General features: G+C 42.5%; 1 protein-coding gene across 1 annotated transcript in view; it reads left to right on the top strand.

Annotated features, from left to right (window-relative positions):
- Positions 1 to 3,025: 3,025 nt before the first annotated feature.
- Rad54b (RAD54 homolog B) overlaps positions 3,026 to 21,650 on the top strand; it is a 63,629-nt gene continuing 45,004 nt past the window's right edge. The window contains exons 1-3 of the mRNA XM_051198148.1: positions 3,026 to 3,172; positions 6,542 to 6,620; positions 17,628 to 17,643. Of these exons, the coding sequence (XP_051054105.1) occupies positions 3,038 to 3,172; positions 6,542 to 6,620; positions 17,628 to 17,643 (230 nt within the window). The 5' untranslated portion in view covers positions 3,026 to 3,037. The remainder of the gene's footprint in view (positions 3,173 to 6,541; positions 6,621 to 17,627; positions 17,644 to 21,650) is intronic.

Below are 21,650 nucleotides of genomic sequence, written 5' to 3'. Positions count from 1 at the left end.
TATGTCCACATAAGCCGTAAAGTTTGTCACTTCAGTTGGAATCTGAAGACTGGAAGAGACAGGTTTGAGATCTAGGGGCCAACCGGAATCAAACCGGAATCCAAGTGAGAAGATGTGCAAAGATGCGCAAGCAACGCTGCGCCGGGAAGGTCGTCCAATCAGAGTCGGGGAACGAAGCGGCGCAGGGCGGTGTTGCGCATGCTCGGCGCCCGGCCGCCGATTGGCTGAGAGGAGGCGGGAGACTTGAGTTGTCGTCATTCCGTCCTGCGAGGTGTTCGCGATTGTCAGTGTGGCGGGCGGGTCTCTGCCGCGGAGGCCCGGGAGGTGCGTCCGGGGCTGGTGAGGGTGGCGCGGTCCCGGGGGAGGGGGCTGTCCCCGCTGTCCCCGCTGTCCCCGACGCCGCCCTGGGCCCCTCGCGTCCAGGCAGGTGACAGTCGTGAGGATATAGATCCGCCAGTGCCCTCCTTAGGCGATTTGTTACCCCCTGGTTCTTTCTAGGCCCCCCCCCCCCCCTTAAATCAGTTATGGAGGATTTTGCAGGCAGGTGGACTGGAGTCCCAAAGCTTAAGGGGAATTTACAGTAGAAAGTTGAAATCTTACTGCCTAATGTGCCTGGAAGCCAAAAAGCTGCAAGGGAGGTCTGTTGCTGTCTGGAGGAGTTTTGTTTTCTTGCATCCTAGAGTTTGCACACACCCTCTCTCCTTTGAGAAGTCCAGAGGAAGGCATAGATTCTGGTTATGATCCTGTAGGCAGAACTGCGCGTCCTTCTGGCTCCTCCCACGGGACCTTTGTCGTCTCTACTTTCATAGGATTTTGTGGATTAAACAGACAACAGCAATCATAGGCAGTAATATTACAGAAAGTATTGAGGACTTACTCTGAGTCGTTTTATTCTGAATTCTTAAGTATTTAATCTCATAGTCCATGTTTAAGAGTGATTAATCAAATGATTTTGGTAACTCTGAATATGCTTGGTAATGACTGTCTAAGTGTTTCGTTAAATTGCAGTGAAGTACTGGGTGCTATTTGTTATGGTTAGAAAAACTCCGCTGTTTTAAAAGGAAATAGAATAGTAAAATCAAATTGCATTATAAACATGGCTTAAATTATCAGTATTTTGCTTATTAATTTATTCAAAACATTTTGTTGATGAATGTTGGTCTTGTTTTTAGAATTGCCTTAATTTTCCAGTGCTATGGTGAAACACCATAACTATATTAGTCAGGGTTCCCTAGAGGAACAGAAGTGGAAAACAAAACAAACCATTTAATTTGGGCCTCACAGTTCCAGAGGGTTAGAGCCCATGGCCATCATGGGAGCAGGCAGGCCTTGGAGAACTCAACTTATTTTTTTATTTTTTTTTTGTTGTTGTTTATTTTGTCTTTTTGAGACAGGGCTTCTCTGCATAGCTTTGACTGTTCTGGAACTCTCTTTGTATGTCAGGCTGGCCTCAGACTCATAGAGATCTGCCTACTTCTGCCTCCCAAGTGCTGAAATTACTGGGATTAAAGGCATGTACCATGAGAATTTAAGTTTTGATCCACAACTGCAGGCAGAGACAAGGCTTTTAAAACCTCAAAGTCCATCCCCAGTCCACCCCCAGTGACACACCCCCTCCAACAAGGCCATGCCCACTAATCCTTCCCAAACAGTTTCGCCGACTGGGGGCCAGGTATTCAAACATATGAGCCATGGGGGGGGCATTTTTATCAAACCACCATTAGAATGGTGAAGAAAACAAACATGATTGTTGTCACTATGTGTTTTATGGATTAATGAGTTTTAAAGTACAGCATGCATTACACACACACACACACACACACACACACACACGCACGGTTAGTTTTTTTCTTTACATTGGTTAGAGAAGATGTTTGTTTTCTACCCTTTTTCTCTTTACTCTTTGGGGGAGCCACCACCCAGCTCCCAAATAAATCACTTTTAGAGTCTTGTTCTTTCTTCTATAAGCTTGGCTCATTTCTAGCCACCTTTTCTTAACTTTAATTATCCTACCTTTTGCTGCTTGACTTTTTCCTTTTCTTACTTCTGTGTATCTCATTTTCACTCTTACTCTGTGGCTGGCTGCGGGGCTGGCCCCGAGTACCCTCCTCTCCTTGCTCCTCTTGCTCCTTCCTTTGAGACTTCTCCTATTTATTCTCTCTGTCTGCTGGCCCCGCCTATCCTTGCTCCTGCCTTTCTATTGGCCGTTCAGCTCTTTATTAGACCATCGGGCGTTTTAGATAGGTAAAGAATCACAGCTTCACAGAGTTAAACAAATGCAGTATAAACAAAAGCAACACATCTTTACATTGCTAAACAAATGTTCCACAGCATAAACAAATGTACACACCTTAAAATAGTACTCTACAACAAGAGGATGTGATTATAGCATTATGAAAATTAACCTATGCTCAAGTTGACACAATTCAGTTTACACTTTGAAATTCTTTTCAGTAGCATTTATCTACTGAAAATTTCAGTGTCTAGCTGTTGAGATTGTTACTTTTTTGGGGGGGAGCTGTGCATAGGTGTGTGTGTGTGTGTGTGTGTGTGTGTGTGTGTTACTCTTGCCTGTGTAGGAGGCCAGAGGTTGATGCTGAGATGTCTTTCTCAATCACTCACCCACCTCATTTGTTGAGTTGAGATGCTCTCTCTTTCACTAGACTTGTCTTGGCTGGAGCACTGGCTAGTGACTGTGAGATGCACCTCTCTCTGCCTTCTGTCTGGAGTTTCAGTGACTGACGTGGGTGTTGGGGAGTCCCAACTTGGGTCCCCCTGCTTACACATAGCTGTTTTATTCACTGAATGATCTCCCCAACTCCCAGGTTTTCTAAGGCTTATCCTCCCTATTTAAAGAGGATTATTTTTAGTGTATATGTATGACTGTTTGCTTCCATGTATGAATGTGCACCAGGTATATACTTGGTGCCTTCAGAGGCCAGAAGAGAGATTCTTTGGGCCTGGGTTAGGGACATTTGTTCTAATCAAGTTCATGGATGTTTTTATTTTGGTATTTTTCAGGTTAGTGTTGCTGAAGATGAGAAGGTCTGCAGCACCAAGTCAGGTGCAGGGAAATTCCTTTAAAAAACCAAAATTCATACCTCCAGGAAGAAGTAATATAAGCCTGAATAAAGAGATTACAAAGATGGACCCAGATATAAAACCATTTCAGGTAAATAAAAGAAGGGAATCATAATATGAAATATATATATACTGCCCAAACTAAGTATGGTACCTTATACCTGTAAGCCAAACACTTGGAAGGCGGAGGCAGGAGGATTGCCATAAGCTCAAAACCAGCTTAGGCTTCATGAGTTCAGTCCAACCTAGTCTGTGTAGTGAAACTGTCTCAAAAGCAGTCAAATAAATAAAGAAAGAAAGAAAAAAGAAAAAGAAATAACAGCAACAAAAAGCAAAACCTTGTTGCCTCTTAGAACTTTCAGTGTCTTCTGATAAAAATCTTCCAAAATTCTTTGAAATAATAAGGTGGCCTTTGGTAATAGTGCTGGTGGCCATGTCGGCAGAGCAGCAGGTGGCGGCTGAACTTTAGGGGATGGGCCCACCAGGAAGCTAAGCAGGATGGGTGAGCCCCCCAGGCCCCTGAGGGCCTCCGCTTCAGCATGTCTCTTAGTACTTGTCTTCCCAAGTTTGCCAGTGCCACTCTTCTCTGCTAGCTGGCATGGTGTGAATGGGTGGGGTCCCCGCTGCCTGTGATGTGGTGTGATTATTCATGGAGATAGCCGGTTCAATTGAACGTTTGTACCTGTGGGTTATTAGGAAGATGACTTCCTCTTACGTGGTGCAGTTCAATTGGAGCAATGACTTTATACAATTATAGTGTTAATTTAATTAGCATTTTGGTGATTGAGGTTTTTTTTTTTTTTTTTTTTTTTAAACAAATATAGTTAGGAATTATGATAGAGGTTAGTGTAGTGGGAAAATTAATATAGGTAAAGGCAGGATATGGTGTTGCCCCTGTCCTTGATAAAGCAGGGGCTGCTGAGGATAGAAAATCAGAACAAGGAAGTGTCACATAGCTAGAATTTAGGTGTTTTACTTGAAGAGCCATATAGACTATGGTTCAGGTTAGTGGTTAAGGAAGACAATCGAGTCCCAGGAGTTAGCTCAAGTTCTTTTAATCTTGATGCTGGGAAATGTGTTCTTGGGTTTAGGTATGCATAATAGCTAAAACAAAGCTTCCAATAATGACTTTGTGTAACTAAGAAAGCAAAGAATTAGATTAGTCAAGATAATTGGACAGGACTTTAAATTGTGAAAAGTGAAACTAGTAACCTGTTTTTCTGGCAATTATAAAAGCTATTGCCTATGTAAACAGTTGTGGCTGAAAGGCCCTGGTCTGTGCGAAGTGTAGAAGATGAATGTTTAGCGGAGTGCAGGTTTCTCAGAAAGTGCGTGAAGATGTGGCGTAGAGATGTATCAGGGCTGATTTGTTCCTGAAACATGTTTTTATGGTGATTATGTAGTTATGGGGAAAAAAATCCCCTCTTTAAAATGAACTTGGTGTGAGGAATATAAAAAGGATGTCTGAAAATAAAGAGTAGAAGAGAAGTTTTTATCCCTCAACAGAGAAGTCTTTTTCTCACTGACTCTGCATCTCGTTCCCAGTCTTTCTGACCTGTAGAAGGCTGGACCCTCTCTACAGCAGTAAGTAAAAATCCTTTCAAGGAAGAGGGAGACTTTTAGAAAGTCATTTCATGGGCTGGCGGGGAGGCTCAGTGGGCAGAGTCACTTGCCACCAAGTCTGACAACCTGAGGAGAGACTACCATAAGTTGTCCTGTGACTTTACATGTGTTCTGTGGCATGTGCACACATGCATACCTGCAGAATACACAATAAATAAACGTAGTAAAAAAAAAAAGTCTAATTAGTGCTCTTGTAAGTTATTGGTTCGATGAGTGGAAATTTTATGTATGTCTGTGCACCGTGTGCATGCAGTGCCCCCCCCCCCCCAGAGGGCAAACAATTGGATTCCTGGTAACTGGACCTCCAGATGACTCTTAGCAGCCATGTGGGTTTTGGACATTGAACCCAGGTCTTCTGTAGGAGCAGTTAATGTTTTTGACTGCCTAGCCATCTCTTCAGTTCTCAAAGGATCATGTGTGCTTTAGATCTAAGAAGAAAGTTCTTGTGTGCACAGGGGCCATATAAAACATAGCAAGTACATAAATCCTTTTTACTCTATAATTTTTTAATCCATGTTTTGGATTTTAAAGTCTTATTTTTTTTTACTTTAAATTTTATGTGTATGGACGTTTTATCTGTATGTATGCCTGGGTACCAACCACATGCATGCTTGGTGCCCATGGAGGCCAGAAGAGGGCATCAGAGTCTCTGAGAATGAAGTTACAGGCAGTAGTGGGCTGCCACTTGGCCCTGGGAATTGAACTCAGGACCTCTGGAAGAGCAGCCAATGCTCTTAACTGCTGAGCCATCTCTACAGCCCAAGTCTTACTTTTTACAAATTTTATTTGGAGGTAAAGCATATAGCATAAGCTTTATTATAATTTGTTTATTTACTTTTGAGTCAAGGTCTCTGTAGCTCAGATTGGCCTGAATGTCTGTGTATTCCAGGTTGGTTTCCAAGGTGCTTTGAGCATCCTGTCTCTGCCTTTTTAGAACTGAGATTATGGATACCTGGGTTTTGAGATTTAAATGTACAATTAAATGGCATTGATTTCTTTTACATCATTGTGCAATCATCCTCATTGTTGCCAGTTTTCTCAGCAGCCCAAACAGAAACTTTGTGTGCATTTAACAGTGACTCTGTTCCTGAGACTCCACTCATTGAGCAGACTACTGTATTCTTTCACTCAGCCTTTGGTTAGTGACTTTTATTTTCCATAAATTTCATGCCTTATTGTGCAAAGAAGTGGAATTGTGTGCTATTTGCCATCTGGGGTCTGGCTTATTTCACTTATAGTTATTTCCAAGGTTCAACTATGTTGTACCAATATACTGAACTTCTTTTGTTTTGTTTTTCAAGACAGGGTTTCTCTGTGTAGCTCTGGCTGTCCTGGAACTTGCTCTGTAGCCCAGGCTGGCCTGGAACTCCGAGAGCCACCTGCCTCTGCTAGGATTAAAGGCGTGCGCCACCACTGCCCAGCCTTTTTTAGTTGTTTATTTTTATTTCATGTGCATTTGTGTTTTTGCCTGCATGTATGTCTGTATGAGGGTGTTGGATCACCTGGAACTGGAGTTACAGATAGTTGTGAGCTGCCATGTGGGTGCCGGGAATTGAACCTGGGTCCTCTGACCACTGAGCCACCTCTCCAGCCCCAAGCACTTGATTTTCTGAGACGGCATGTTGTATAACTCAGGCTGGGTTTAAACTGCTGTGGAGCTCAGGTTGGCTTTGAACTTGTTAAGTAGCCTAGGCTGGTTTGAGACCCCAGCAGCTCTCTTATCCCCTATACGTATTGTAGAAACTGGCAGCTTGTTTTAAATTTAGAGCCTGTTATGTAGAGGTGTGGGAAATCAGATTTAATTCATGCATAGAATACGTATTTCTTTTTTTCTTAGGGTGCTGAACAGTCAGAAAATGGTCCAGGCGTGTGCAGTTCAGAGCTTCAGCCTGCTGAGGGAAGCAGCAGGGGAATGGGTCACAGGGCTCTGCTTCCTGCAGGTAGGATAGTGATTTTACTGTATTCATACTCACTTGTCACGTCAGAAATGATTATTCGGGGGGCTTAGTAACGTGATAATTGTTGATGTAATGCCACTAGATGTTTTTTGCTTCAGATTGTCCGTTAAAAATTTATCTTTAGAAGCTGAATTTATAACCATTTAATTAAAAGGCTGCGTGGTTAGAATTTTGCCTTTCATGGCAAGGCCCTGGTCTGTGCCCCAGCGCTGGCTAAGTAAGCAGTCAGACAGCCCCTAAAACTATGCAATTGAAATTTTGTCTTTTGCAGTAGGTGTATGTTTAAGACTATAGGAAAGTTGTTGATCAGGTACAATCTTTACGTTCCAACTAACTGTGTTTGAAGTTCTGTAATAAACATGTTGAGACTGCTAAAGTTGAAGAGATAAGTAAATCATGACTTTATTGTATAGTCTGTGGTAAGTAAGGTCTGAAGAAGGTCCGGTGTTCTGGAGGTCAGGGAGACAGGAATGAGATGCAGAATCAGTGAAGAAAAAACACATAGACTTTTTTCTCAGTGGAGGCAGTGGAGAATTCCCCCACACCCATTCACACCATGCTGGCAGAGAAAAGTGACAGGGGCAAACATAGAAAGACACAGCAGTAGCAAGAGACATTCTGGAGCGGAAGCCCTTGGGGCCTTGCCTGTCTAATAGTCACCCATCGGTGCCTTAGTTTCTGGTGGGCCGAACTTCTGAAGCTTGGTGGCCACGGGCTGCTCCTCTGATATGGCCACTGGTAGAGGTCAAATCAGATTTGAATTATTAATGCAGGAAACCTAAACATTTAACCTATGTTCCATCTCTTCATGGTTGAATTGAGCTGCAACAATTATGTTCCTTTGTATCTGCTAGAGATACAGGTAACTTAAATATAAGTGAGATAGCTCCCAGTTTATTCAGCCTTGCAAAAGGCATACTTTTATTCATGTTTCTTTGAATGGGCAGATTCTGGGAGCTGGCCTCAACTCAGGGCTACCGAATACTAACTGCATAATCATTTAGTCTTTTTTTTTTTTTTTTTTGTGAATTTGCTTCTTGTAGGCAGAGGAAGGAATTCTGTGTTTTCCTGGTTAGCCACCCTACCTCCACGTGTGCCCTCCAGTACCTTTGTAAAAGACAGATTTATTGTCAGAGTGAGGACGAGAAAGACTTCCGGGGCTGGGTTCAGTTTAGGAAGGGTCCACAGGCTTGTTAGTGTGGCTGCTGCCTGTCTGATTGGCTTCCCTCCCTCCCTCCCTCCTTCCCCCCACTTCCCTTTTTCCCTTTCTATCCCAGGCTTTCTCCTTCACCAGCAGGCCTAGGGTAGATAATTAATGTACTTAATCCTGTGTGCCTGGTCTCTCTCTCTCTCTCTCTCTCTCTCTCTCTCTCTCTCTCTCTCTCTCTCTCTCTCTCCCTCCCTCCCTCCCTCCCTCCCTCGTTTCCTCCCTCCTCTCTTCCTTACTTATACCATGGCAGCTGATCTCTTTATCTGAGAATGATGTTTTTACTATGGGACATAATATAATCTGTTACTGATTGTCAATTTGTGTTTTTCCCATAAAATTTGTCATTCTCTTCCATACTAAATAGGAGAAGGAGTTAAGAGTTAAGATAAATTGAAGAGTGAATTAATTTACTTAGCCCTTAGCCCCTTCTCGAATTTAGTGAATTCGCTGGACTGGAGAAACTGTTCCAACTGTCTGATAACTCCCCTGCCTGTTACTCCGAGGTCACATTGGAGGAAGAATCCCTGAGAAATGTGTTCCTTGGTGGGTTTCTGCAGAGAATTTACCATAGACAAACATGGAGACGAGAGACATCTATTGTGTACAGATTGTACCTTTTGGCAGGCTTTTAATTCTAGATCTAATTCACTTGTGAGGGAGTGTAATTCTGTATATTTCAGTTAAAATATGTTCCCACATTACCTTTTTGTTTTGAAAAATTCCCCACTTGTAAACAATTCAGTTAGCATGCTGAATTCAGCATTTGATAATATGCTTCATTTACAGTTTCTCTCCTCCTATGCCCTATGTTGAGCCTGTGGTCTTATGCATGTTAGGCGTGTTCTTTACCACCAAGTTCCGGGAGATGGTTTGTTTGTTTTCTTTCTTAGTAGAGCGAACCCCAGTAAGTACACGTGACTGCATTCTGCTCCCTGGGTGCTTGCCTCTTAGTAGCACTCACTGTATATTTGCAGACGATGCTCTTTGAGGATGTAGGTGGAAGTTTTCCTCTAATGACTTCCCAACGATCAGAGAATGTTCTTTCTGTGGAGAGAGTGGTAGAAGAGCCAATTTCTGGATAGCCCTTGTCCTAGTTACAGTTCTTATTGCTGTAATGAAGCACTGTGACTAAAGGTCTGGGGAGGAAAGGATGTCTTTACCTTATGCTTCCAAACCACTGTTCATCAGCCAGGGAAGTCAGGGCAGGAGTGCGAACGGGAGCTGATGCAGAGGCCATGGAGGGAGCTGCTTATTGGCTTTTCCCCCATAGCTTGCTCAGCCTGCTTCCTTATAGAACCAGGACCACCAGCCCAGGGTGACAGCACCCACAATGGGCTGCAGGGTGACAGCACCCACAATGGCTGGGGTCTCCTCTATCTATTGCTAATTAAGTCAGTGACCTATGGGCTTATCCACAGCCAGGTCTTATGGACGCATTTTTCTCTCAGATGACTCTAGCTTGTCCAGTTGACATAAAAGTGTTCAGCACAGCCCTTTTTCTTTATCAGTAGTCTAAGTGAGTCATCCTAGCTTGGGCCTGTGAGAACCAAATCCTGGGAGAAGGGCATTGTGAGTTGAATATGCTCAGTCCTGGTGTCTCTGAGTGTGATTTTCTATTTAAATGGGACTCTGCAGATGTAGTCATGTTAAGATGGAGTCATACCTGTTTATGGTTGTGATGGTTATTCTTGGTTGTCAACTTGACCACATCTGGAACTAAAATCAAAAAGTGGAGGGCACAGCTGTGAGGGACTTTTGCTTAATTTGAAGTAGAAAGGCATACCTTTAGATTTTTTTTTTTTTTTGAGCTGGCAAAGGATACACCTTTAATCCATATCTTGAGGTGAGAAGACACATCTTTAATCTGGGCAATACCATACTCTGCTGGAAGCCTATGTAAGGAAGGAAGCTTTTGCTCTTTGCCTGCTTGCAAGCAAATCTGTTCTTTACTGGCGTTAGAGACTACTTCTTCAGGGTTCCATTGTGCACTGCAGATCAGCTGAGACATCCACCCTCCTTGTCATTCCTCTTTGTTCCCAGCCTTCATTAGAATAAAGTATTATGAACGCAGTCCTCCATTTGTCCTGCCTGACCGTCATTGTCAGCTCGGCTGGGTTTAGAGTAACCTAGAACATAGGTGTCGTGAGTGAGTGTGCAGTTTAAGGAAGGAGGGAATACCAAAGCTGAATGTGAACCACAGTCCCATGGGTCCGGGCCCTGGACTAAATAAACAGGGCAAAGGAGACACGGCAAACTGCTAGTGTTCCTCTTTGTTTGCTGTGGGCTGTGAACCTGCAACCACACACACCTCCCTTGTCATGATGAAACCTACCCTCGGACCCTTTCCTCCCTCCTCGCCGCATCATGTCAGCTGTTTGGTCACAGCAAATACCTCTGCGCTGCACAACAGTGTGATGATGGATGGAACTCTGATCTAACTGAATTTCGGTACCGTTGTCCAATCTTTCTCAACCCTTTCCTTTGTAAGAGTTAAGGGTTAAACATACAATAAATTGTGATAAAGTCTCTGGCGGAGAAATTAGATAAGTGTTTTTCAAATGAGTATTAGGTCCCTAGAAATGGTTAGACATACTCTCAAGATTTATAAACTCTTAGAGATGTTAGAACTTTTATTTTTTATGACTGATGTTAATAAATATGTACATATTTGCTAAGTCTTTTGGATGTCTCCCTTTTATGGACAGATTGTAAGTGGTACAGTCTTACCAAACGTAATTTTCTGTTCAAAAGAATGGGAAAGTGTTGAGCTGTGTCATTTCCTATTGGAGAGAAGGCTTGCTGAGTATGGAGGAGCCTGTGCCTGATCTGTTAGTATTCTAACATTGTGGTTAGCACTTTAGGTATAGCAAAAGGTCATTATCAAATTAATGTGATTTTTTAATTGTGATAGACATAACAATCCACCATTTTAACCATTTTAAAGTACATAATTCAGTGGTTAGGGTTAGGGTTAGGGCATTTAACAAATAAGTGTTGTGCAACAATCATTTCTATGTAGTTTTTCACAGCATTTTATCTACTTTCTGTCTCAAATAGGATTTGTCTGTTCTGGATATGACAGTTAGTAAATACGGCTGGAGCTGGGTGGTGGTGGCGCACACCTTTAATTCCAGCACTCGGGAGGCAGAGGCAGGCAGATCTCTATGAGTTTGAGGCCAGCCTGCTCTACAGAGTGAGTTCCAGAATAGCCAGAGCCACACAGGGAAACTGTGTCTCAAAAAATCAAAGGAAAAAAGAAGATGAAGAAAAAGAAAGTAGGGCTGGAGATGGCTTAGCCAGTAGAGGTGCTTGCCGCCCAAGCCTGTCACCGGGCTGGAGATGGCTTAGCCAGTAGAGGTGCTTGCCGCCCAAGCCTGTCACCAGAGTTCAGTCCTCGGAACCCACATAAAGGTGGAAGGGGACAGCCAACTCTGCAAGGGTATCTTTTGACCTTTACACATGCACTGTGGCATGTGTGCTCATATACAATAAACTATTATTGTATATAAGTAAGGCTTTAAAGGGAAAATACAATAAATAGTCACTTGTGGATTTTTAAAATAGTGCACGAACATTGTATAGTAGAAAGTCTTCCCCTTATGTTGAGACATCTAGTCTATTTCTTTTCCCTAGACCAAAAGCGATTTGGGGAGGAAAGTGTTTATTTCATTTTATGACTCACAGGTGACAGTCCATTTGAGGGAAGTCAGGTCAGGAACTCCAGGCAGGAACCTAGAGGCAGGAGCTGAAACAAGCCATGGAGGAGTGTTGTTGACTGGCTTGCTTTCTATGCCTTGCTCAGTCTGCTCTCCTATAGAAGCCAGGACCACTTGCCTAGGGTGTAGCACCACCCACAGTGGACTGGGCCCTCCCACACTGGTCATTCATTAGTCAAGAAAAATGCTCCAGAAGCTTGCCTCTAACTGGATCTTATGGAGGCATTTTCTCAATTGAGGTTTCCTCAGATGACTCTAGCTCAGTGGTTCTCAAACTATGAGTACCACGTCACCTAAGACCTTTGGAAAACACAGACAGTTATGAAGTGGCAAGGAAAATGATTTTATGTTTGGGAGCCACTACAACACGGGGAACTGTATTAAGATTTGCAGCGTTCAGAAGTTTAAGAGCTGTTGTAATTTAAAAAAACAAAAAATGGCTCGAGAGAGAAAGACGCCATGCAGAGGCTTTTTTTTTTTTTTTTTGAGCAAAGGATCAGGAAAGGGGAGGGAGGAGATGGGCCTCCAGGGACAGGAGCAGTGGGAAAGAGGGGGGGCAGGGTTCTTTTAAAAGGGGACACATTGAATCGGCACAGGTGGTGCTCTTAGTGGCAGCAGCTGAGGGTTTGTTAGAACTCCAAAGGCAGGCCAGCAAAATGCCTAAATATTATCAAGAACCACTGTTTTAGCTTGTTCAACTAGCCGGCATAGATTTACATATTTGGAAAAAAAAGTTTGTATTTTCTACTGTGCTGTATTTAACATTTTATTTTATAGGTTTGTTTGCTTATTTATGTGTGTGAGTGCAGGTCAGAGGACAGCTTGTGTCTGTTTGCTCCTTAGCATGCGGGTCCCAGAGATCAACTCAGGGCATCAGGCTCGGCACTGAGCCCTGTCATCTTCTGTGTCATTTCAATTTTACTGTAATAGTGTTGATGCAAAAATAGGACTTTTACCTCAAAGGGAATAAAAGATAGTTTATTCTGGAGCCAAGTATGAGTGACCATGGCTTGGGAGCACAGATTTAGGTTACCCCAAATTCTATACTCCAATGTGGAAGCAGTTTCATGAAGTTTCCCACTGCCCCCAGACAGGGTTTCTCTGTAATAATGGTTTTGGTTGTACTGGAACTGGTTCTGTAGACCAGGCTGACCTCAGACTCACAGAGATCTATCTGCTCCTGCTTCTAGAATACTGGGATTAAAGGCATGGACCACCGCCACCACCCAGCTCAGGTTTCATGAAGTTTTTATAGTAACAGAACAAAGGAAGTCATAAATCTAGGAACTTTAATACATTGATGGAAACTTTAAGTAGGCAGTTACTACAGCAGAGTGGAGAAATCTCACTATAGGCCTTATGCTATCTGAAGATTCTTTGCCTTTTGGTTTGTGAAAACTAGGCTTTTGTGAAGTTAATACATACTAAAAAGTTTTGATTGGTTAGTCTGAGGATGTTGGGCCCTACACAGAGGAGGTTAAAGATAGCCCAAGGAGCTGGGCATGGTAGTGTCTTTAATCTCAGTGCTCAAGAGCCGAGGCAGGCAGGTCTCTGTGAGTTTGAGGTTAGTATGGACTATACACAGACAGGGCTATGTGGAAAGACCTGGTCTCAAAAAAGCAAAAACAAGGAAAACAAACAAGCCAAATCAAAAAATCCTAAAATAAATTGTAACTAGACTTTGCAGTCACTGAAGTTCTATTCTGCTAATCAGCCTTGCAGAAGCTTCATTTTGAAGATGCAGCTTTTTCCTAGGAAGTTCATTCATAATAGTTCATTTTGAAGTCTCTCTCTCTCTCTTTTTTTTTTGAGATAGGATTTCTCTGTGTACCTTTGTAGACCAGGCTGGCCTTGAACTCACAGAAATCTGCCAGCCTCTGCTCCCCAAATGATGGGATTAAAGGTGTGAGCCACCAACACCTGGCCCATCCTTTGAAGTCTTTTTTAGTGCATTTAGAACTAATTTATTCCTCAACCCAGTGGTGCTAGAGATTGAAGCCAGAGTGAAAGGTAAGCATTCTGTCTCTGAGCTGTTTCCCCAGCCCTTAGATACTTGCTCTGTAGCAAGGTATGGCCTTGTCTTCACTGTGTAGCCTAGGCTGGTCTCAAAGTCATGATCCTCTGCCTCAGCCTGGATTATAGATGCATGCCAGCATGCCTAACTATCTTACACTTTTAAAAAGCTGATTCCATTATATGGGCATGTCAATGTATTACTAATGAATATTTAGATTGTATGGTGTGGTGGACTGAAAGAAAATGGCCCTCAAAGGGAGTTGCACTATTAGGGGGTGTGGCTTTGTTGGACTAGGTGTGCTCTTGTAGGAAGTGTGTCACTGTGGAGGTGGGCTTTGACATCTCATATATGCTCAAGATACTGCCTAGGGTCTCAGACCACTTCCTGTTGCCTGTAAGATGTAGGACTCTCAGCTACTTCTCCATGTCTGCCTGCACGCCACCATGTCCTACTGTCATGATAATGGACTGAACCACTGAACTGTAAGTGAGCCACCCCAATGAAATGTTTTCCTTTATAAGAGTTGCTGTGGTCATGGTGTCTCTTCATAGCAATAGAAACTCTAACTAAGACATATAGGTCTTTTGGTATAAATAAAGCTAAAAATGAGTACACACACACACACACACACACACACACACACACACACACACGCTCGTGCGCGTGCATGTGTGTGTGTGTGTGTGTGTATAATACCTTGGAGTAGGTGATGGTCACAGAGCATGTGTACTCATTATTCTGGGAGGTAATGGTCAGCTGGCCTTTGCAGAGGTTAGTATGTGTCTGTGCAGTCATTAGCACATTGGACAATGTATGTATTGTTTTTTGATGTTCAGCTGTATTAGAAGTATGTACTTATGCTTTTTGATATTCGATAGTTTAATAGTTAAAATGTGATTTTTGTTGTATTTTTAAGTTTAAGCTTTTTAATATTCATATTTTCAGATTATTTGGGTCAGACACGGTGATACACTCTTATAATACCAGCTCTTTGGAGGTTGAGGAGAGTTTTGGGTCTGCCTAAGCCATATAGCAAGATCCTCACTTCCCTAAATATTCAAGACTGACATCAATATTCATGAAATTTACTTTTGTATTAGTTCTTTGATGTGTATTTTTTCTGAACTTGTTGAAAATAAGCTGCTCTACTCACCCTCAAATTTTTGGTGTGTGTTTTGGTCTAAAGTTTAAACTTTAGAGCATAATGAATGTGCTTATGTGCTTTAGAATAGGCCCTGGGGTCTGGAGAGATGACTCAGAAGCTGCTCCTCCAAAGGACCCAGGTTCAATTCCCAGCACCCAGCTGCCAGTACTTCCAATTCCAGGGAATTTGATGCTTTCTCTGACTTCCACAGGCACTGGATATGCACATGGTGTGTGTGTGTGTGTGTATGCAGACATATAAGTAAAGTAAATCTAAAAGCAATAAAAATAGGCTCTATAGAGTGCCTTTGTCTCTTCCACCATGTGAAGACAAAGGACACTGCTGTCTATACAAGTTTCTGAAAGTGTGCCTTTACCAGATACTTAATACTTGGTTTTGGAATCTCTGGTCTCCAGGGTAGTAGGAAATAAACTTTAGTTGTGCATAAGCTAGCCTGTTTGTGGTATTTTGTTGAGACAACCTGAATGGATTAAAATAATGTTTATAGTAAAAGCCTTTTCCCTGTTAGTTCAAGATTATGTGCTTGCCTTTAGTTTTCCTTCTTTTTAAATTTTGTCTCGTTTTGAGACAGGCTTTCACTTTGTAATCATGGCTGCCCTGGAACTTGATGCATAGACAAAGTTGGCTTATGCCCGTCTTTGCTTCTGAGTGCTGGGATCAAAGGTGCACACCGCCACACCCCAGCTTTTCCACCTTATTTTTGGGACAAGGTTGGTTTGTTTTGTTTTTCACCGAACCTGCTTATAGGGCTGGGGTCTTCTGCTTTTGGAGAGCCAGTTAGGTGCTCATAGCGCTACCCACTGTGCAGGTCACTTAGGCTGAGTTTTCAACTTTGACTGTTTCTAACATAGATTTGTTTGATGTTGCTTCATGATTTGGTTCAGCTTATACATTTCGGGGCAGGGCAGCCAAGATACATGTTGTCAGTGTATCCCATTACTGGTGATGTTACTTTGATTTGTGTAAAAGATGTGTGCAGGTTTCTTTTGTTCCATCTAAAATAGTTTCTACACTGTGATTAATAAGTAACCTTGGAAAGTTCCTTTGAAAGTATTGACATTCTTATTAATTGCAGTGCTGGGAATTGGTCCAAAATCTTTGTACATGCTAGACAAACGCTCCAGCTAGAACCTGATCCTTGCCTGAAATTTATTAATGTGATTTTCTGCCAAAGATAGACTTTGTAAGTCCATTTATATTTATCAGTTGGCATTCTGATAAAGGGAGAACTTCTCCTTTTTCCTTATTTATTTACTAATTAATTCACAAAACTTGTTTTAGTCAGTGAATTGTAACACTGCTATCAGTGTATGTGTGTGTGTATGTATGTATATGTGTGTATATATGAGTGTGTGTATGTGTGTTCATGTGAGTGTATACATTCGTGTGTGTGTGTGTGTGTGTGTGTGTGTGTGTGTGTGTGTGTGTGTGTGTACACAACATGTGGAGGTCAGAAGACAGCTTTGAGATCTGGTGCTCTTTCTCCTGTGTAGGTGTTAGACATTGAACTCTGACTTTCGGACTCCATGGCAAATACTTTTACCCACTGAGCTATCTTGCTAGCTCCTAGCCTATCTCTTAAAAGCAGCTAAAGGCTCTACTTCCATTTTAGTAGAAAATGATATTTAACAAGCAAGGTTTTTGATACTAGGTGTATTTGTTGATATAGCTTTTTGCCCTTCCAGAATCAAAGCTAGGAAACATGTGTCTGTAGAATTTGGGGGCATTGGGGAGGGTGGGGGGGGGCGGAGAAACATGTTGATATGGTTCCATGTAGCTCAGGCTGGCCTAGAACACTGTATGTAGACAAGACTGGCCTTGAGTCCCTGACCAAGCAGCCTCTGTTTTCCAGGTGTTAGGATTGCAGGTGTGTGTTGTCATACTTGGCTTTAAAAACACACACACACACACCAGTGGATAACTTGGGTAGTCAGTTCTCTCCTACCAAGTAGGTTCCAAGAATTGAACTCAGGTCATCAGGCTTCCAAGGCAAACAAGTGCTCTTACCCACTGACCATTTTATTAACCCTTGACTGAACTTTTACCTTCCTTCCTTTGTTTTTAAATATTCACTTCTGTCCCTTTTATTATTTTATGGCTATGAATGTTTTGCTTTGTGCACATCTGTGTGCCATGTGTGTGCTTGGTGTGCATAGAGACTAGATAGAAGAAGAGGGCTTTGGATTCCTAGGAAAGAGTTATAGATGGCTGTGAGCTGCTATGTGGGTGCTGGGAATAGAACTCAGGACCTTTGGAAGAGCAGCCAGTGCTCTTAACTGCTGACTTATCTCTTTAGCCTTGACTTCATTATTTCTAATTATGTGTATGCTGTGTGACTCTGTGGGTATGTGCATATGAGTGCCAGGCACCTGTGGAGGAGGGTTTAGATCTCTGGAGCTGCTGATGATTAGGACACTGGGAAACATACTTGGATCCTCTGGGAGAATAGTGCGTGCTGGTAACCACTGAGCCATCCCTCCATTTAGAGATATTACAGACTGAGTTTGGGGTTACGAGTTGAGTATGGCACTTTATTTATGTTTCCATTTGTTCTGTTCTGGGGATTGGGCCCAGGGGCTCACATGGACTTACATATGCTAGGCATATGCTTTATAACAGAGCTTCATCTCTAGCTCCTTCAAAGGGATTTTGACTTTATGGATAAACTTTGAAGGACATTTGGATTGGAACAAATTGTTTAAAGTCTGTCAATGGTTGATTGAGGAATATTTCTCTTATTGTGACATTTTCCTTATATAACGTTAAACACAACTATAAGGAATCAGATATTAATCCATTTATTATATATTTTCCCCATAGAAAATTTCTCATTGAGAATTAAGAACTAAGCTGGGAGGTGATGGTACATGCCTGTTATCCTCGGATTAGGGAGTCAGAGGCAGGTGGATCTCTGTGAGTTTAAGGCCAGCCTGGTCTACAAATAGAATTTCAGTACAGCCAGGGCTACACAGAGGGACCCTCCCTGTCTTGAAAAATTAAAAAAAGAAAAGAAAAGGAAGTAAGAAAATTAAGAACTTAGGAGTCCATCCTTTGTGTTTAAGGCCCTTTGATGAAGATTTAGGTTGATAAATTGGATAGTTTTCATGATTTTGGAGGTGTGTCAGGTTATTTTTTTCAGTCAGGAGGGAGATAAAATACATCTGTTGTAAAGACACTATTGAAGACAATTCTCCCTGAACTATTTGCTTTTTGTTGTGTGGATAAGCTTTTAACAGGACTTGTGTGTGTGTGTGGAGACTATTGGGATTTCTGCTGTGGCTGCAAGCAAATGTATTTATTAAGCTTTGTTCTGGAATCAGTCTGGTTGCGAAAAGGCCTGTTATCATTCGGATATTGGCCTCTCCTGTTCACCCTTTCTGGCTCATGTGTATGCTTGGAGGAGTTACCCAGCACTCTTCAAGAGACTGGAGCATCACATTCTCTGTTGTGTGTGAGCATCACATTCTCTGGTTCATATGAGGCTTGCATGGAGAGAGGCAGTAGTCAGGTGACATTCACATGAACTTGTAGTTCTTAATCACATGGCTTTTAGCGATGTGTGTGATTCCTTCCCTACCCCAGTGCTTGGGACATGCTAGGAAAGCATTTTGTCACTGAGATGTGCTCTCTGCCCAAGGCACAACTTAAAAATATGTAAAAAGTAAACTTTAGGGCTGGTAAGATGTCTGGGGGAGGGTAAAGAGCAGAAGTTTTGACTTCAGGGCCTGCCCAGGCCACATACTGAGACCAATGTTTAAAAAGAAAAATTGAAGCTGGAAGCAGCGGTACACACCTGTAATCAAGCCCCTTGGGACTGAGAAAGGGAGAGCACAAGTTTGAGGCCTCATGCAAAGAAAATTAAATTAGTTTAAAAGCAGAACTTAAGTAGTATTATTGTGGGAGGCACGTAAGTCCTTGTGCTCACTGATAAGCACCAGGGGACAAAAATGTTAAACACACAGAGTTGTCTCTTCAAAGTAAGAAATGTTTTCCACCCAGAAGACTGGGACCAAAGGTGGTTAATAGCCTGATGGGTGGTGACCTTTGCCCTGAGACCATACCAGACCCTTCTCCAATCCCTTATCTTGAGCTTGTTTGCCTCAGTCAATCTATAACTCTATCTCCCCCAGACCCTTATTGTCAGTTAACTTCTCAGTTAACCTTCAGAACCTATCTTTATGGAGGATGTCTCTTGTACCTTACATAGAGTTTCCATGCAATCAGGACTTAAGCTTTGCTGTGCACTCGAGATTGAGTTAATTATCTCCAGGAAACTTTTTTCCAAATTGTGCTGTGTTTATAAATGCCTAAAATAAACTGGAAGTTTGAATCAACACTGGCTAAGACACGTTGAACTCAACGGCTTTCTGATCTTCCATAGATTGGCAGTTGGTGGCCTTGGTGGTCGGAGAGACCCTTGCAAATTATAATTTCATTTTTGCCACACGGGCCCTTGCAAAAACAGATTAAATAAGTGGATAAGTCCAAACCACGTGCTAGGGGGAAAAAAATTCTTGAAAGACTACTTGGAGAACATGTCTTACAAAGTTTTCTTAGTCGTCTAAGGAGGGACAGCAAGGATTTGCCGTGAGAAACACAGCAAAACTGTGACTATACCTTCAGGAGATGGGGGAAGAGGAACCTGAAGACAGTCTGTACAGGGCCATATCGGTTTTACCACTATTGAGAGGCAGCATATATTACTGAGAGTTAAAACTAAGTAAATAACCCAGCTAGGGCTGTTGTATGTGCCACCAAACCCAACACACCCTCTATTTTGTTTTGTGTGTACTATCTTCTCTTGTCTTTCATACGAATCCTTATTTTATTTGTTTGTTTATTTTTTTGTGGGGCTTGAGCACAGGGCTATCAGGAGTTTAGTTTTTTACACTTTCAAGATTGTATTAAAAGCTGCTTATAAAATGGAGTCTTGCAGGGGAATGTGCAGCCTGCAAAACAACTTTATACAATATATAGTAATTTAGAGCAGGCTGTGGCTTGATCGCTACCGTTTTGTCTGCCAGAATTTTACCTTTGTCAGAGACTGGCCTTGATTTGCTGTAATCTTCCTGCTTCAGCCTCGGAAGTCAGTTATACAGTGGTAGTGTCAAAGTTCCCTTGGGGATGGGTGTCATCGCAAAGCCTGAATTGTCATGTCTCAGGAGCACTGTGGTGCATCAAAGTCACCTCCAAATTTCCAGGTTTTTTGTATTGTCCAAGAAATTGGACATTAGTTTTACGTTATCAGGGTTCACAGCTGAGGGCTGGTTCATTAGCCTATCAATGCCACCTTGTGGCTAGTTCATTAGCATATCAAAGCCTGCTTTGGGATTGGCTTCTGAGCTGCTTGTGGCTGGCTCCTGTCCAACAAGCACTACATTATTCCAAGTCACACACTGTGGTTTCACTTGTGTTTCTAACAGTGAGAAAGCAGGGCAGGTAGAGAAAGTAATGGGCTACCTTTTAGCTATCTAGCAGATGAAGAATTTCAGAGAGATGCCTCCTGTGCTTTGAGGTTGCTTTATACTTCATAATGCTTAGTAGATGGAGTACTGTACTGTAGGGGCGGCTGCGTTGTATCCCAAATATCAGCAGAATAGGGATTATAGCTTATGTGTTTTTGTTTAACTTGCGTTCTTTTTAAATATACCATGTCAATGTAGTTCTGTTAATATATAGCGATCTACCTCTTTGTGTGTGTGTGTGTGTGTGTGTGTTATATGCACATGTCCACGTTCCAGTGTGTGCACACCTGTGTGGGTGGGTGCCCCTCCCCTCCATCCCCTCCCCTCCCCTCCCCTCCCCTTCCTGTTTTCTCTGTATAGTCCCGCCTGACCTGGAACTAGGTCTGTAGACCAGGCTCATACGCATCCCCTTGCCTCTGGCTGGAATTAAAGGTGTGTATATGTGGGTGATGGGGAATTGAACTCTGGTTTTCATGCTTGAATGACAAGTACTTTATTGCCTGAGCCATTTCATCAGCCCATTTTTCTCTTGACACACGGTCTTGCTGTATATAGATTCTGGCCTCGAGCTTCTGCTCTCCTCCTTGGGTGTGTAAGCCACCACACTCAGCTTTTACCCCATTTCCTTTGCCCTATTTTGGATAGATAATAAATTTAAAGCTTGTTGTATGTTGCCAGGCTCATTGGTCTTGCTTGTACATGTTTCTTGTCTAGCACTTAGGATAATCATGAGTTGGAAGCCAGCCTAGGCTGCATTTGGAGTTTGAGCTACATAGGAAGACCGCATAGGGAGTCCCTGTCTCAAACCAACAGCAAACAGCGAGAAAAGAAAAAGTGAGAATTCAGTAAGTTTTATTTGCTTCTTGGTTAAAGAGATGAAGCTGGGGGACACCTGGTACACACCAGGATCAGCCCAAGTTTATTGTTCAAAGATCTTTTATACCCCCATCAAAAGAGGGGGAGGAGACAAAAGACTTCCTTCCCAATGACACAGAGTGATCACCTCTTTAATACCTGAAACATCAAGTAACTACATCCTGAGTAAAGCATTCTGTTGTTTAGGCAGGACTTGCATCGACTAAATATTATGCCAAACACCCTGTTGCATTCACATCTTAGGCCAGGCATCTTTGTTATTTCCCCTTGGAGGAGCAATAGTGGGTTTGAACTCTCCGACCTTAAGTCAGGATGAACCAGAGCCATTTCTCTGGGCCCCGACTCTGGGGATTAAACCTAAGGCCTCATGCACGTTAATCACTTGCTATCCCACTGAGCTAACCACAAGTCTTTCATGTATACGTCAAGTAACTCCTCTATCTGGACAAATATGTCATGAGAAAATAAGTTTGCTTTGTTTTTATGATTATCGTATGTTTCAAACTAGGATTAAACATAAAAACTACTGGCTAGATTGT

The sequence above is a fragment of the Phodopus roborovskii genome, unplaced genomic scaffold, assembly GCF_943737965.1.
Source record: "Phodopus roborovskii unplaced genomic scaffold, PHOROB, whole genome shotgun sequence".
Classification (NCBI taxonomy): Eukaryota; Metazoa; Chordata; class Mammalia; order Rodentia; family Cricetidae; genus Phodopus; species Phodopus roborovskii.
Note: the sequence above shows the minus strand (reverse complement) of the source record. Positions and strands in the feature narration are given on the sequence as shown.